Source organism: Elgaria multicarinata, chromosome 10 (genome assembly GCF_023053635.1).
Source record: "Elgaria multicarinata webbii isolate HBS135686 ecotype San Diego chromosome 10, rElgMul1.1.pri, whole genome shotgun sequence".
Classification (NCBI taxonomy): domain Eukaryota; kingdom Metazoa; phylum Chordata; class Lepidosauria; order Squamata; family Anguidae; genus Elgaria; species Elgaria multicarinata.
In genome coordinates, this window is record NC_086180.1 from 6,116,640 (window position 1) to 6,134,315 (window position 17,676).

General features: G+C 46.9%; 1 protein-coding gene across 2 annotated transcripts in view; it reads left to right on the forward strand.

The window, feature by feature from the left end:
• The window catches only part of DNAAF9 (dynein axonemal assembly factor 9), a 127,674-nt gene extending 110,729 nt beyond the window's left edge, over positions 1–16,945 (forward strand). For both annotated transcript variants that reach the window (XM_063135386.1, XM_063135387.1), the window contains 6 exons: positions 358–464; positions 2,684–2,758; positions 4,354–4,562; positions 9,138–9,203; positions 10,217–10,310; positions 11,416–16,945. In XM_063135386.1, coding sequence (XP_062991456.1) covers positions 358–464; positions 2,684–2,758; positions 4,354–4,562; positions 9,138–9,203; positions 10,217–10,310; positions 11,416–11,528 — 664 coding nt within the window. In that variant the 3' untranslated portion in view covers positions 11,529–16,945. The remainder of the gene's footprint in view (positions 1–357; positions 465–2,683; positions 2,759–4,353; positions 4,563–9,137; positions 9,204–10,216; positions 10,311–11,415) is intronic.
• The last annotated feature ends 731 nt before the right edge of the window (positions 16,946–17,676 follow it).

The following is a 17,676-nucleotide window of genomic DNA, read 5'->3' on the forward strand; positions in this document are numbered from 1 at the left end:
CCAATCAAGGGTCGCCATCTGATAGGCCATGCCTCTTCCACTGGAGTGAGGATAGACAGCGGATGCACGGTGCTTGCCGTGCTGTGGAGAAAAAAGTCGGGGTGAATCCCGGCCTTTTTTTTCTCTGCACCTTTGCTGGAAAGCCCCAGGCTGGCTGGCTGCTGCGTCGTATCACCGACGCGGCTCCACCGCACACCCACCCCGGGGCTTTCTTTGCCCTTAGTATTGGATATGGCTCTGGAGGGAAAGCAGGGAAAGTCTGTCCGTTGCGTTGACCATCATGGGACGGTGGATAGGATTGGGCTGAGTGTGGAGAAAGGATGAGTTACTCATCAGCCTGTTGTGGCTGTTTTTCAGGTACGAAGGCAAATTCCGAGCAGGCTCCGCCTTCCCCCCGATGGTTCAGATCTGTGTGTGGTTTAACCGTCCTTTGGAGAAGATGAGATTTGTGGCGAAATGTAAAGGTGAAAAGCAATTTCATAAGTAATGCGGAGGTTAATTTTGATCATGGCCTTTTCTCTCTGAAATTGCCAGCAAATCCTGTTTTGTGGATGGAGACCCCCCCCCCCCCCCAGTTCCCCCTCCCCTGGTCCCCTGGTCAACATGTTCTTCACAAACTTGCCTGTTCATTTTTACCCACAGAAATCTCAAAGCCCCCCAACCGCAAACCTTCCTGTTGTGCGCTCGGAACAAATTCTATAGATGATGGAAAGGGCTCTTTCTTTCTCTTTCTCTTTTTTTTTTTTTTGGGTGGGGTGGGGGGGGCTAGCTCAGTTTGCCAGATCTCATCCAGCGGAGGAGTTGGGACAGACTGGAACCCAATGAGAACCTCAGCTTCCATTTTTATGGAGAGCAACTTTTCCAGCCCTCATGGATTTAATGAGGGACATATAGACAAGACCTGGTGGAAATTTCAAAAGGGAGCAGGAGGCTTTGAGTCATAGAATCATAGAATAGCAGAGTTGGAAGGGGCCTTTAAAGCCATCGAGTCCAACCCCCTGCTCAGTGCAGGAATCCACCTTGAAGCATCCCTGACGGATGGCTGTCCAGCTGCCTCTTGAAGGCCTCTAGTGTGGGAGAGCCCACTACCTCCCTAGGTAACTGGTTCCATTGTCGTACTGCTCTAACAGTCAGGAAGTTTTTCCTGATGTCCAGCCGGAATCTGGCTTCCTGTAACTTGAGCCCGTTATTCCATGACCTGCACTCTGGGAGGATCGAGAAGAGATCCTGGCCCTCCTCTGTGTGACAACCTTTTACGTATTTGAAGAGTGCTCTCATGTCTCCCCTCCATCTTCTCTTCTCCAGGCTAAGTGGAGAAGAGACAGCATGGTACACCATACCAATGTTCAAAGAGTGAATCACTACATATATGTCTACTGGAGGGGGGAACTGCACTTCCAACAGAATAACTATTCCTGATTATGCACAAAATCAATGTACACTTTGAACATCATTGAATCATAGAATAGTAGAATTGGAAGGGGCCTATGTGGCTATCGAGTCCAGCCCCCTTAAAGCAGGAATCCACCCTAAAGCATCCCTGACAGATGGCTGTCCAACTGCCTCTTGAAGGCCTCTAGTGTGGGAGAGCCCACAACCTCCCTAGGTCACTGGTTCCATTGTCGTACTGCTCTAACAGTCAGGAAGTTTTTCCTGATGTCCAGCCGGAATCTGGCTTCCTGTCACTTGAGCCCGTTATTCCGTGACCTGCACTCTGGGAGGATCGAGAAGAGATCCTGGCCCTCCTCTGTGTGACAACCTTTTACGTATTTGAAGAGTGCTCTCATGTCTCCCCTCCATCTTCTCTTCTCCAGGCTAAGTGGAGAAGAGACAGCATGGTACACCATACCAATGTTCAAAGAGTGAATCACTACATATATGTCTACTGGAGGGGGGAACTGCACTTCCAACAGAATAACTGTATTCCTGATTATGCACAAAATCAATGTACACTTTGAACATCATTGAATCATAGAATAGTAGAATTGGAAGGGGCCTATGTGGCTATGGAGTCCAACCCCCTTAAAGCAGGAATCCACCCTAAAGCATCCCTGACAGATGGCTGTCCAGCTGCCTCTTGAAGGCCTCTAGTGTGGGAGAGCCCACAACCTCCCTAGGTCACTGGTTCCATTGTCGTACTGCTCTAACAGTCAGGAAGTTTTTCTTGATATCCAGCCGGAATCTGGCTTCCTGTAACTTGTTATTCTGTGTTGGGTTTCTTGTGTTGTTTCCAGTGTCGTGAGGAGCTTCCCCTCAGGACTGGCTCCATGAGTGTGTGTGTGTTTGTGTTGGGGTGTGTGTATGAGGGGTGGTTCTGCCTGAACCGCCCTCCAACACCAGCCAACTGGGAATCCACCATTTAAAACCCCCCACCACGCCCCCAGAGAGCCTGACAATGCTGGGGCAATGCAGGGAGTTCTGAAACTCCCTCCTCCCAGACCTCGCGTGCTTCGGTGCTGGGGCTGGTGCGTCCTGGAATGCCAGGAGGTGCCTGAGATTGCACTGAAGTCATCCATGTCACTTGCTTTTCCGGTACTACGTTTTACATTTCCGTAGAGAATGAATTCTAGAGTGAAATATGTATCGCAAATTCACCTTTGCGTTCCTCGCCGCTCCCAGCTTCCGTGCCTAATCAAAACAGATGTGACTAATTTCAGCCTGTGCGTTTTGCATTTTCATATAGCACTGAAGTCCTCCAATAAGCCGAGCCCCTTCTCTGGAAATGTCTACCACATTTTGGGCAAAGTGAAGTTTTCAGGTGAGCCTTCTCCCTCCTCTTCCCCCCCACCCTGCTTTCTCCGTTGATCTTTTCAAACTTTTTTTCTTTGTCTGTCTGTGTCCATAAAGCCTAGCGAATTGCAGGGAGCCTCTGGTGTGTGCCTGCACATGTCTGCCCCCTTAAAATCAACAAATCCATCCATGTTGAAAGGGGCAGTCCTGGAATTAAAAGTGCAGGTAATTTTAAGGGGGAAGGAGCTTATATCATGGAATCATAGAATCACAGAACAGCAGAGTTGGAAGGGGCCTACAAGGCCATCGAGTCCAACCCCCTGCTCAATGCAGGAATCCACCCTAAAGCATCCCGGACAGAGGGTTGTCCAGCTGCCTCTTGAAGGCCTCTAGTGTGGGAGAGCCCACAACCTCCCTAGGTAACTGGTTCCATTGTCGTACTGCTCTAACAGTCAGGACGTTTTTCCTGATGTCCAGCCGGAATCTGGCTTCCTTTAACTTGAGCCTGTTATTCCGTGTCCTGCACTCTGGGAGGATCGAGAAGAGATCCTGGCCCTCCTCTGTGTGACAACCTTTCAAGTATTTGAAGAGTGCTCTCATGTCTCCCCTCAATCTTCTCTTCTCCAGGCTAAACATGCCCAGTTCTTTCAGTCTCTCTTATACCAGCCTCCCCTCTCCCAAAAACCTAGTGCTCTCCAGTTGTTTTGGACCACAAGTCCCATGAATCCCAGCCAGCGTGGCCAGTGATCAGATATGATAGGAGTTGTAGTGTAAAACGTCTAGAGGGAACCACATTGGGGAAGGTTGGAATATAGAAGCATGTGCAAAAGGAGAGGGACGCTGGCTCTGGTGCTGGTGAAAAGGTTCTTTATTTTTCTTGTTAAAAGGGTTATTTTAAAAAACTTCACGAATGACCCAACGTTTCGATTGATGTCAATTCTTCTTCAGGGGCTGTATTTAACACAGAATGTATATGTGTATTAGTATACACTAATACACTAATTATAATAGTGTACTAATTAGTGTACACAAATACAGTAATACTCCGGCTATTGGGCGGTATGGAAATGTAATAAATAAATAAATAATATTTAATTACAAACTAATAAATATGCATAACCAAATACAACAGGGACAATATCATTACATAAGAGTTGTTAGAGCATTATGATATTTATCTTTATAGGATATTGACATAAAGACCTAAAAGAAACCATCTAATGCATTGAAGAAATTTATATTGAGACAAGCTCTCAAAAGCAGTTTTTTTAAAAACAACAACACCTTAATCTTTTCAAAAAACTCCATTTTAATTTTTAAACTTTTAAACGAGGCTTGTTGTAACTAGGAAATAAGGTTACAACAAGCCTCGTTTAAAAGTTTAAAAATTAAAATGGAGTTTTTTTAAAAGGTTAAGTTTTTTTAAAAAACACACTAAAAAAACCACCCTGCTTTTGAAAACTAGACTTGTTTTATTTTAAAAAGGGAAATAGGAACCTTAGCAAGTACAGTCTGGGCTCACACGGCTACTGAGGCTTGTATCTCATTCGAGTGCAGTTTGAGCGCCCCTCATCCGAACGAAACTTTGGTGGCAAACCTCCCCCTTCTTTTCTCCTGCCCCAGATTCTGATCGGATGCTGGAAGTCTGCCACAACGCCGTTTCCAACTCCTTAAGCTTGGTGCCTGTTCAGGAGGGCCCAACCCCTTCGCCTCCTGACTCAAGAAGCGACAGCCGAGACCACAGCGGCCCTCAGGAATGCTTCCTGGTCTTCGTCGGCTGCTCCCTCAAAGAAGACGACATCAAAGGCTGGCTGAGGCAAACAGCAAAGCAGGTGGGTGTCCTGAGCCGGGCTTTGAGGGGGCTTCTCCCTGTTAATTAGTTGAAAAACACTCTCTGCCGTCGGTAGCAGGAGGTCATATCTTGCCCTGCTCCCCCTGGGTTGGAAGAAGGTGTTTCAGGTGATCAATCAGAATCAGACTCTGAAGTAGAGGAATTGGCACCAGAAACAGGCCAACCTGTACCAGTGGGGGAGAAAGCTCTCACAGGCTCTTCACCAGCTGGGAATGAACCCTCTCCAGAGGTTATCTCCTCAAGGGCAAACAATACACAGTCAGTGGGAAGGCAATATTCTTCCAAGGGGGAGAGCACGGAGAAGTTAGCCAATCCTAGAGTACTCCGCAGACTAAAACGGGCGGAACTAAAGAAAAACGAGAGAAAGTCAGCCCATCTGGCGTCCCATCAGAAGCTGCCTCAGAGCCAGTCTCTCTGAAGTTAACACATCTTCGGGAAAGGGCTTTCCGTTCTTCTTGAAAGGACAATTGTCTCTCTTAAGTTTGCATAGTTTTGCCTAGGGGAAAGTTTCTAGAGATTAGACTCCCTTCAGGTGGGAAGAGACGTTGATTGCTTGAATAAAGCTTTGTGGATTACTTAACAGGCCTCGCTATTGTCTCTCAAGAAGGCAGGAGGTTTTGAGAAACCCGACACAGTTTTGGGTTGGGCCAGGTTTGCAGGCAACTTCATTCATCCCCTCCCGGGCTGTACTTTGAGTAGCAACCGCTGGCAAGGCGGCGGCTGCTGCTGCTTTTGCTCCTTTGCTCCTTCCAGCCACTGCAGGAAACAGAATGTGGGACTAGCTTGGGGGTGGGCGACGCGAGGCCCATCGGCCACAGGCAGCCCCCCCCCGACCTTTTCTGCAGACTCCCCGACCCTTCCACTTTCACCTCCATGGTGCCAAAAAGAAAAAGAAAGCAGCACATTTGCATGAGAAGAGCACACCTTGTTTGGAAGCAGGAGGGTGCTCCCAGGTGGCTTCCATACAAGGGGCCACGCTCCCTGCGCACCTTGTTTTCAAGCAAAATCGCAGCGGGTTTTTTTTGCTGCTGTACCACCAAATTTCAGGGGCAGATTCAATATTGCCCTCTCACAAGCAGGATTTGTTAGCTCTGAAGAATTCCAGCAGTCACCCTGGTTCCTGGAGGTTGCAGGGGATCCATCCCTTTGTTGCTTTCAATCCCACCCCTTAAAAGTCCAAATTTGTCAAATTTGTCTAGATTTGTGTTTCAAATTGGGGCCAGGCTATCTGAAGGAACGCCTCCTGTACATGCCCAGTCTCTAAGGTCATTCTCAGGGGCCCTTCTCCGCAAGCCCCTGCTAAAGGGGGTGAGGCAGGTGGCTACCAAGAGGAGGGCCTTCTCTGCTATGGCACCCCGGTTGTGGAATGAGCTCCCTAAGGAGGTTCGCTTGGCACCTTCATTAGATGCTTTTAGACGCCAGGTGAAGACCTTTTTATCCTCCCAGCATTTTAACAGTCTATAAATAAATTTTAACTTGGTGTTTTAAATTTGTAATTTTGCATTGCTGCTGTTTTTATCTGGTTGAGCTTTTATATTGTATTTTATATTATGGTTTTATACTGTTGTTTTATACTTTGAATGGTTTTAATTTTTGTGAACCACCCAGAGAGCTCCGGCTATTGGGCGGTATAGAAATGTAATAAATAAATAAATAAATAATAAATAAATAAATGAAACGAGCAAATCTGCCCAAAACTCTTCTCTCTCTCTCTCTCTCTCTCTCTCTCTCTCTCTCTCTCTCTCTCTCTCTCTCTTCCCCCCTCTCTCCCTCTTGGTGGATGCTCCATGGTAGAGCTCTCCCCATTTCCCTGAAGTTTCCATACATCTCCTTTATGTGCAAATTGGGTTGATTCATGAATCAACCCAATCTGCACATAAAGAATAAAATTCTTTAGAAGCCTGACATTTCAAAAACATTTTAAAATTCATAAACAGCATTTGTAACACCACTACAGTCTAGCGGCTGCGACTCAGATAATTAGTGTTTCTCAGTTCTGCGTATTGCTTGAAAATGAATTATCAGAATCTTAATCAAATTCAAAGCTTGACTGCTACAGCCTTGACATATGTCAGATCCTTTAAAAATGAATTCTGCTTTCAAGTGACATATTGCTGGGACACATTGTATGCAATAACTTCATTTTAACTTGCTTGTAAAATTCGATTGGAACTATCTAAAGGGTGTCGAATCCTATTGCCAGAGTTCCTTCTATGACCTCGAGCAACTCATTAAGGATCTTTTGCCTCCTTAAGAGTCCCACCTTTCTTCCTTTACCTTCCCCTTCTGAATAAATGTGAGGTTTAGGCTGTAGATGTGGGGTAAGTGACGCTCCAGACACTTTAGGTTTAACACAACAGTTAATATCAAAACTGAATTACACATAAGGGTATTTAATTAATTGAGCTGAGTGATACAAAGGCATTAAAAGTAAATAAAAGTTGCAAAAATGCAAGTCCTTTACCCTAGCTGCATTTAGGCTTTTCCAGCTGCTTCTTTCTCATGCTCTTGTCCTTTCCTACTCTCCCTGGCTGGCGCTGTCTTCTCTTTTTATACCCTGTTCCCCCAAAACAAAAACTACTGTTTGAATCTTGTGGAAATGAAAATTAACTGAAGAAATGAAACTTAACTGGGAAATGAAACCTCTCCTCTTAGGAATAACCCCTTCGCAACAGAATAACCCCAGGCCTCTAGGCCTAACTTCATCATCTTGCCTCTGTAGGCCTCAGACCTTCACACTTGACTTAAGTTGGTCCAAGTGCTAGGGTTTGGCTCAGTCATTAAGCCACTTGGATGCTACCCGCTCACCTTCATTTTCCCCATTGGTAAAATATGAATAAGGCCATTCCTAAGATTGCTGTTGAGTGCTTGGTATATAAAGGGTGCCGTCCCACACAAAAGAGCCACTGGAACCACTGAGCACAGGTGTGTGCAGATTTGCCACCTCGAAGTGCTATAAAAATATTAGCAGTGGTAAGAACCTTGTCAATTCTCCCAAAGAAGGTTTTGTCAGAACTGCTTCCAGGAGAGTTGGGGAGAAAAAGGAACATGGAAGGGTGTAGCCAGAAACAAAAGCCCCCGTTCCTAAGACCAGGGAGCAAATCTGACCTGAAAGCTGCTGTGTTGTTATTGTTCAGAGTAAATACAAGTTCTATTAGAAAAACCATAGAAAATTTCATTCTTATATATATATATTTCAGTTTTACACACCCATTCAAATTATTCTAAAGTTTTGTCAATATAAACATGGTGGTATAGATGTTTTTCAAAAACAGAGACCATTTTTCAACCGGTAGAACTTCTATTTCCCTGTCCACCTTCCCTTCTTCTGATGATACTTCTAAGTTTCAACATGTAAATCAGCCATCTTCAACGAGGTGCCCTCCAGATGTATTGGGAGGCAACTCATATCGTTTCCATTGGCCATGCTGCCTGGGCATGATGGGAGTTGCAGTCTACCAGGCTAGAGGGCACCAGGGCAGGCTGAAGAAGACCATGTCCTGTCCTCTCACTAGCCATTCTCTCACAAGAACATAAGAAGAGACCGAGGGTCCATCTAGTCCAGCACTCTGTTTGCACAGTGGCCGACCAGCTGTGGACCAGGGACCAACAAAGCAGGGCATGGTGCAACAGCACCTTCCCACCCATGTTTCCCAGCAACTGGTGTAAATAGGCTTCCTGCCTCGGATACTGGAGCTAGCACACAACCATCAGGGCTAGTAGCCATTGGTAGCCTTTTCCTCCAGGAATTTCTCCCAACCCCCTTTTAAAGTCGTCCAAGTTGGTGGCCATCACTACATCTTATGGTAGTGAATTCCACAATTTAATTCTGCGCTGTGTGAAAAAGTCCTTCCTTTTATTTGTCCAGAATCTCCCACCAATCAGCTTCATGGAAGGACCCCGTTGGGTTCTGGTATTTTGAGAGAGGAGGGCCTTTTTGTTTCCATCCATAACTGAACACTATTCTAACTGCAGTGACCAGAGGCATAATCCTTTCTGTATCCTCTTGATGGACCTTAACATTACCAAATAAAAGAATCTGGGGACCATATGTGTTAAATTATCATAGAATCATAGAATCGCAGAGTTGGAAGGGGCCTCCAAGGCCATCGAGTCCAACCCCCTGGTCAAGGCAGGAATCCACCCTAAAGCATCCCTGACAGATGGTTGTCCAGCTGCCTCTTGAAGGCCTCTCTTGTGGGAGAGCCCACCACCTCCCTAGGTAACTGATTCCATTGTCGTACTGCTCTAACAGTCAGGAAGTTTTTCCTGATGTCCAGCTGGAATCTGGCTTCCTTTAACTTGAGCCCGTTATTCCGTGTCCTGCACTCTGGGAGGATCGAGAAGAGATCCTGGCCCTCCTCTGTGTGACAACCTTTCAAGTATTTGAAGAGTGCTCTCATGTCTCCCCTCAATCTTCTTTTCTCCAGGCTAAACACGCCCAGTTCTTATGTCCTGTCAGCTCTCTGATCCGATTTCCAGTTCCTTCCTTGTCTGTCTTCAAGGCACTGAATTGGTTTTTCCCCCTCTGATGTCTCTCTCCATCCCAATGCAGAAGCCACAGAGGAAAGCTCTGAAAACCCGGGGCATGCTGACCTCACAGGAGATCAAGAACATCCACGTAAGCATGAATCGTTTGGCTTGGGAGGCGGTTTCCTTGCCCAGAGGCCAGGAGGGCAGCCTGTTCAGGCGATGTGTCCTTCAACTCAGTGGCAGGGCTGAGCATGGGGAGAGCTCACATGAATCAATTCCCACAGCCACGCCTCATCCCCATCCGTAACCGTTACTACACGTAACTCTGCTTTTTGTTCCACTCCTCCCATACTATTCTCTTTTCCTCTTCCTATGTTGTCTTCCTTACCGCCAATTTTTTAAAATAAATAAATTGTGAATTCCTTTCGGAGGTGGCGTTAATTCTCAGAACTCTGTCGATTTCATAAGCCATCTTGATTAATGGCGCTGTATTCGTTGCTCTTTGTTTCTGCACAGTGCCGTCTAAAGGCCAAGTCCCCGCCTTAACAGGCTGACGGTCGTCACGGTCAGAGAAATATTAAGGGTGCGGAATAAAAGGCTTTTTACCCACGAAGGCATTAGGGATAATTTGACCAAGTCTTTAAAATGCCGTTAGCAAGAAGGGCGTATTATTAGTTGCAGCGCCTGTATTAAGGTCTAGATGCGTTTCTTGCTGAGGTTCCTGCCAATGCAGGAGAGGAGGTGGGCCAGTTCACGCTGGCGGAAGAAGGTTGGCCCAGCTCTCTGGCAGACGGGAGAAAAGATGCAATCGTAGCAAATGTTCCTGTTACAAATGTTCCTGCCCACTGGTACAAGTGGGCAGGCTCCCAGTTCAGCCTCTGAGGAAGTGATCCCTGAACTGGGGAAGAGGAGGGGTTGCAGGACACCTGAAAAACACTTGGGGCCAGGGGAGGCCCCCCCCCCACTGCCTGAGCCCTTTTAAAACAGCTCTGCCAAAGATCTCCCTTCGCTGGGCCCTGTAGCTGAACCGAGCTGGGTTTTTCTGGAGGGGGGAGCTCACTCCACGAGCCGTTCTAACCCAGGCACCTGAAAGACGAGTTGTGCGCATTCCTGCAAGCTGGGAGTGGCGCTAAGAAATCTGCCTTTTGTCTTTGGCTGCAGGTGACGCGCCACTTGGATCCCCTCCCAGCTGGCTACTTCTACAACGGGACACAGTTCGTGAATTTCTTTGGAGACAAGATGGATTATCACCCGTGTATCCTTTTCCGAAACGAAACAAAAATGCCGTTTTGTGTATTTTGCAGCCCGGCGTTCAGTTCTTCAAGCGTTTTAAAGCCGTGCCCAGAATAATACGTATCATGGCTCAAATTAGCTGGGGAAGTGTCAGCAGCTGTCTAGGGCGGCACAAAGTAGAGAGGCTGCAATATCTACCTTGCCAGGTCTTTCTGTCCACCCTTGGACAGCAGGAATATAGGGATATAAGAAGCTGCTTTATACTGAGTTCGACCATTGCTCCATCTAGCCCAGGATTCAGGCAGGACTCTTTCCTGCCCTACCTGGAAATGCCGAGGATTGAACCTGAGACCTTCTAAGTGCAAAGCAGATGTTCTACCACTGAGCCACGAAAAGAAAGCCTCTGAACAGGCAGTTGCTCCCTTTCTGTGGTGCTGGGTCTACAGCCCCGGCTGACAACTTTGTGGCAGAAACTCACTAGAATCATAGAATAGCAGAGTTGGAAGGGGCCTACAAGGCCATCGAGTCCAACCCCCTGCTCAATGCAGGAATCCAGCTTTAATTAGCTTAAAGCCTCGGGCTTGCTTGTTGCAGACTCCGGCAGGCCGTAAGACTTCCGGTAAGCATGATTAGAACCGCCTGGCTTTAAGTCAGACTTGGGACAACCAAGTCAGGAGATCCCGGCCCATTTGTCCATCTTTCCCAGTATGATCTCCCGCAACTGACTGGTAGCAGCTCGAGTCCCCTCCCATCACCTGCAACCTAACCCTTTCAGATGAGGCTGCTGGGCTTGAACCTGGAACCTTCTGCACCCAAGATGTGTGCTCTGCCGCTGAGCTCAAAGATACAAATCCAGATCCATGCTCCTACAAGTTCTGCCATGCTCTTGCGCGGCTCCTGTTCATTTCAGTGAGGATTGCACACAAGACATTCCCCGTGGATTGGGCCCTGTGTTACAGTTTAGGGATGGGGTGGTGGTGCCATTTTGGATTTTTCGCTTCAGGCGCCACTTAAGGCCTTCCTTACGAAACTGCCTGAAGCTAACTCGATTCTAAGTCCTGCCTTGTCTTACCTTGGGTGGTTTCCACGATTAGAAGAGTTTCTTCTCCTTATTCATTTTACTCCAGTAATGGACCAGTTCATGAATGAATATTTGGAGGAAGCGAACCGTGAGATTGAAAAGTACAACAGAGAACTGGAGGAACAGGAGTACCATGACCTCTTCGCACAGAAGACCTAAGCGTGGTGCCCGTCAGCAGTATTAAGAGGGTGCAGAAAAACATCGTTAAATTCTAAACCAATTGTCAATGGCCAAGAAATGTTTTTTTATCCTTGCTGGCTAACAGGAAAGTCGAAAAGTGAAATAATCCATTTTCAACTGGTCTTTTAGTATTTAGGCTCCGTTCATGTAAAGTTGACATCATTTATGTGCTGGTACATTTCCACATTAAGGTTGAACTCTGTGACCTAGAATTCACTGGTTTATAGTGGAATATGATGTAAGCGTTTTGTTTTTATTTCTAAGTAATTTACACAGCTGTATTTCCTAGGTTGTGAAGCTGGTCCTGAATGTGGTTCTTTTGATGTCCCATAATTGCTCTCGATTGTATTCAAATTTAGGGCGAAAATATTCAGGGTCATTGAGCACTTGTGCAAATCCAGTGTGTTCCTAAAGCGAGAAATGGGGGAACACACAGACGTTCTTGAGAACTGCTCCTTACCAACATGGTGGATTTTGAAGGTGTTCCTGAAGCGAGAAATGGGGGAACACGTATGCTCCTCAGAGCCAATCTTAATCATCATGTTGATTTTGGGGTGGTGTTCCTAAAGCGAGAAATGGGAGAACAGACAGACGTTCTTGAGAACTGCTCCTTACCAACATGGTGGATTTTGAAGTTGTTCCTAAAACGAGAAATGGGGGAACACGTATGCTCTTCAGAGCCAATCTTAATCATCATGGTGGTTTTGGGATGGTGTTCCTAAAGCGAGAAATGGGGGAACACACAGACGTTCTTGAGAACTGCTCCTCACCAACATGGTGGATTTTGAAGGTGTTCCTAAAGCGAGAAATGGGGGAACACGTATGCTCTTCAGAGCCAATCTTAATCATCATGTTGATTTTGGAGTGGTGTTCCTAAAGCGAGAAATGGGGGAACACACAGATGTTCTTGAGAACTGCTCCTCACCAACATGGTGGATTTTGAAGTTGTTCCTAAAACGAGAAATGGGGGAACACGTATGCTCTTCAGAGCCAATCTTAATCATCATGGTGGTTTTGGGATGGTGTTCCTAAAGCGAGAAATGGGGGAACACACAGATGTTCTTGAGAACTGCTCCTCACCAACATGGTGGATTTTGAAGGTGTTCCTAAAGTGAGAAATGGGGGAACATGTATGCTCTTCAGAGCCAATCTTAATCATCATGGTGGTTTTGGGATGGTGTTCCTAAAGCGAGAAATGGGGGAACACACAGACGTTCTTGAGAACTGCTCCTCACCAACATGGTGGATTTTGAAGGTGTTCCTAAAGCGAGAAATGGGGGAACACGTATGCTCTTCAGAGCCAATCTTAATCATCATGGTGGTTTTGGGATGGTGTTCCTAAAGCGAGAAATGGGGGAACACACAGATGTTCTTGAGAACTGCTCCTCACCAACATGGTGGATTTTGAAGGTGTTCCTAAAGTGAGAAATGGGGGAACATGTATGCTCTTCAGAGCCAATCTTAATCATCATGGTGGTTTTGGGATGGTGTTCCTAAAGCGAGAAATGGGGGAACACACAGACGTTCTTGAGAACTGCTCCTCACCAACATGGTGGATTTTGAAGGTGTTCCTAAAGCGAGAAATGGGGGAACACGTATGCTCTTCAGAGCCAATCTTAATCATCATGGTGGTGTTCCTAAAGCGAGAAATGGGAGAACACACAGGCGTTCCTGAGAACTGCTCCTTACCAACATGGTGGATTTTGAAGTTGTTCCTAAAACAAGAAATGGGGGAAGACGTATGCTCTTCAGAGCCAATCTTTATCATCATGGTGGTTTTGGGGTGGTGTTCCTAAAGCGAGAAATGGGGGAACATACAGACGTTCTTGAGAACTGCTCCTTACCAACATGGTGGATTGTGAAGGTGTCCAGAAGCCAACTTGCTTAACCCAAAATAAGAGGGAAGAAGGCTAGACTCCTTCAGCTGAGCCTATGGTGTCATAAAAACTTGATGCTTCATGAATGAGATAGTGGGATTATGGCTGAAATTTCAAATTGAACATAGAAATAGGAAGACTTACTGGTAATGTCACATGCCTCCGCCGCTGAGGACGACCGCCTGTGGGCTCAGTGGCTTCCGGAAAGCTCTTTCTTGAGGAAGAAACCCAGCTTAGAATTCTAGATGGTGCAGCTTGGAAATTGAATGTTTTACGGTGGTTCCCTACCACCTGTAAAGCATTTTTGTTAAGGTTAAGTTACTGTTGCACTCCTTAGGACATTTAATTAGGGATAACGTGATTTCCTTAAAAGTGAAAGCCAGCTGTTTGTGACTAAAAGCATTTTAAGCTTTCTGTGGGGGTAGTAACACCCATATTACAGGTAATAGAGCGTCCTTATAAGGATCGTGAATTTATCTATGCATGGTTGTACCTTAGTTACTCTTAAAATATACTGATAGTGCCTGGTAGGGTAAACGTAGCTAGCAATTGATTTTGAAGGAGCAGTTGGTGTGTTCAGACTAAGTCACTTTGGCTGTAATGTGAAAATACAAGGCGTGCTCTTCCAGTGGCACAGTTACCTTTAATGTGGCTTCTGCAACAAGTGTTGGAAACTCTCTTCTGACAGTATTCCATGCGGTCTCAAGCAGAAACTCGGTTGCTTGCCTGTGCCAACTCCTCTAAGTCATCCTTCCAGGGATGTGGAATGAGTAGTGTCTTCCTAGGAGCTACTGCGCAGGTGGGCATGGCTGTGTCTAATGGGGTGGCCATGGGCCTGCCATAGTCTCATCTCAAGAGCCTCGTGCGTCGCTTGGCGCATACATAGTGCGCCACCATCAGCAGGCTTCTGCTTTGGAAGCTGGTGTCCCCCATTGAAGTCATGGGCTGGTGGGTTCCCTATGAGCATCAGAGCTCTGGCAGAAGTCTTGGGTCACGGCCCCAAATATTGCCCCATCACAAGCAGGATGTGCTAGCTCAGAAAGATTCCAGCAGTGGCCCTGGTTCCTGGAGGTTGCAGGGCATCCATCCCTTTGCTGCTTTCAATCCCACCCCTTAAAAGTCCAACCTTCTCACATGCTCACTCTAGATTTGTGTTTCCAATGAAACGAGCCAATCTGCCCCAAAAAACCTTTTTGTTGCCGGTTTTCACCAAGAATTCCAGAGTAGTTCTTTGTGGCACTGAGCACGGTGGGATTCCAGAGAGAGTACTTAAATTTGAGCCGCATCTTGATTTCAGAAGCCACCCCCAAAATTGTGACATCCCGGGGCGGGGGGAATCTCAAAATATACTGGGCATGATCCACAGGGAACTTTTCCTTCTCGCAAGGCTCCCATTGATGTCAATGTGGGTTCCTGGTGGATTTTGCCAGAGGCGTTTGGGGGGGAGGGGGGTAGACAGGTCTTTTTTCAGCCAGCATCATTTAGTGGAAACCCCTGATTGCTCCTTTTTTATATAGCATAGATTGTCTAATGATCTGCAAAAGCCATATATCTAGAAATAACTGCGTTGCTACAGAAGCATCCGGAAGTTGAGACAAATGCCAGCGTAGAGGCTTTGCCTCAGCTTCTTCATTGCTAACGATATAGGTTTTAAGTGCAATTTTTATTAAATAGGTGAAGAGATTGTAGCTTACTTGGCTCTGCTGAACTCTGAAGCTTACGAAACCGAAACCGTGGTCCCTGCAAGACCTGAAAAGCAGGTCCCCAAAGGGGTGTTTTAAGCACGGCCTCTTTCAGCCATGAAAATCCTCGTGGCGACACCGGCCCAGCTGCCCCTGCAGTGTGCTCTCGGAGGGTCCCGTGCCCTGCAGCATGACATCTGACTCTTGCACGCGCACTGCCTGGCTCCTCCGTTGGCAATCCTTGCAGAGGGCTTCTTCCGGCACCTGCCCTGGGGCAGCTGTCATCCTACAGGGAGCCATTTATGCACCGTAGCTCTCCGCACGGATTGGGCAACTTTCACCATGCCGCTGCAGCTCTTTTTCCTTGGCTGTCTCTCGTGGTGTGCAGGAAGACCACTCAAATCACCCACTGAGCCTCTGCGTGGGAACAGCTTACACTGCAGGGTGATGAACGCCATGTGGGACGAATCAAAGCAGCCACCGGGCCTAAATGTGGAGGTCCCTTTTGTCAACCACCCGGAAGGCACGAGGCTCTCCACGTGGAGGGCCAGACGCTTTGTTTGAGCGCATTAGGGCTCCTTGTTGTATGGACGGGTCGGCGGCTCCAGCCTGTGAGATGGCAAGACCTTGCGTGGGCCGTGTGACGTGCAAGGCGAACCACCTGCTTTGTATGCTTCTTCTTGTCTCCGGGGACGCTTCCTGTGACACCATATTGGGTGTCCAAGGAGCTGGCAGGGAAGCGTGTCCCCAGCAGGCCCCGTGACCGCCGGTGGTCACTGGGTGGGACCTCTTATGGTCCATTCTGCTGTGAACTGTAATTAGGTTAATAGGCCGTGGTAACCAAGCAGGAGGGAAAGGAACCTCTCCCTCCATTTGGTTGCCCAGCTGAGCCAGGGTTTTAGCAGAGTGCCACAGCAAAGGCATGGTAGAGCGAGATTTATACGCCGTCCTGCATGCAAAGTGAGAACAGTAACCATGTGAAGCGATGAAGGCCTTTCACCATCCTGGTACAATTTTGACTCAATTATATTTTGGTATGGACACAAATTGTTTCGATTACCTCAGCTTTTGTCGACGTTTAACTGTGATTTGTTTTTTGTTTTCTAAATGCGGGGCTGGGGCCGGGGAAGTAAAATAGCCAAAATACTGAAACTGTGACGAGAGGACTCTGTTCAAGTCACACCGAGTGCCTTGCTTACGGCGCCGTCGATACCGCTACGGAAACCGCCGGAGCAGACGACGTCGCGGTTCCTAACGCTGGCGCCCTTGTTTGAAGGGAGGAAACCATTTTGGTGAAAGGGCTCTAAACCTAGCGAAGAATATTTAGCGCACATGGTTAAGTTCTTTTTGTGTGTGTGTCTCTTTAAAAAATGATAATAAACTCTTTGAGGACTAAAAAAAAATGGAGAAATACTTGATCCTGCCGGTGTTGAAAGCAATTGCTGACTTCATTTGGGAATTGCTTCAATCAGCCGGCAGCATTTTTTTTATAAGGGGTGGGTGGGGAACGATTTTTTTTACAAGAGGGGGAAACTTGCATTGCTAATAAATATCTAGTTTTGACAATTTTAAGCTACTGTAAAACATTTTTAAAAAGCACCATTTCTAGCTGCAAATATTCCAAATCAGAAGTGCCATTACACTGTTCTTTACACGGTTGCCGTTGGGTGAAAATGGCAGCCGTGCCAAGAGTTCAAGCGTTCCTCCTCTTTTGTGGAAGTGCGTCAATGAGTCCTCAAGGGGTTTCTGTGCTCGCTGACCTTCCCATTAGCAGCTTGTGTGGTTTCATATCACCTGAGAATGAGTGTGGTCAGAAGTCGCTGAAGTTATATGGCGGGGAGGGAGGGAGGGAGGGAGGGAGGGGTGAGTGATGGCAAAGTTGGGCAGGAGAACACTCGCCATCCAAACTGTGCTGTTAGGGCGGACATTACAATAAAACACGGGGATGCCGCAGAAAATGGCAGCCCTCATGTTGAGTTTCCTCCTCCTGTATCTTGCAATTCAGCCTAGCGCTCTGGCACTGGGACACATGCAAAGTGGAACTAGAAGCTACAGAGGGAGCAGCTCAGCACTTGGGGTGTGTGTGCCTTGTGGGGTTTGATTTGAACCATCTAACGCCACCGCCGTGGGTTCCAATGGGGCTTGAGAAGAAGCACCCTGCAAGTCCTAAAGTTTTATGGGGTTCTCATAGAATGGCCCGATGGCAGCACAATTCGGATTGGCAAAGCTTAAGTGTTCCCCCCACGTTTTTTGTTCTGAGATTTCCTTTTTTCCTGAATTTTGCACAGCTAATAAGCTCTGGAATACCATTGGGTGTTCTTGAAAGGGAACATTGTAACTAGCGTAGGGAGCTAGGAGGGGAGGAAAATATGTAAACTGTGAGTTGTTAGAACTGCGTTGCTAAACCTAATTTTAGATGGTTAAAAATGTACCTCAGAAAACTAGTAAGAAACTGCTTTGTCCTTTACAAAGGCTCATATAATAAATCTACTTTTTTTTTTTTTGCCAGGTGCCAAAATTAATTTTTCATACTAGTTTTCAATGCGTTAATATTTGCAACGTTCAGTA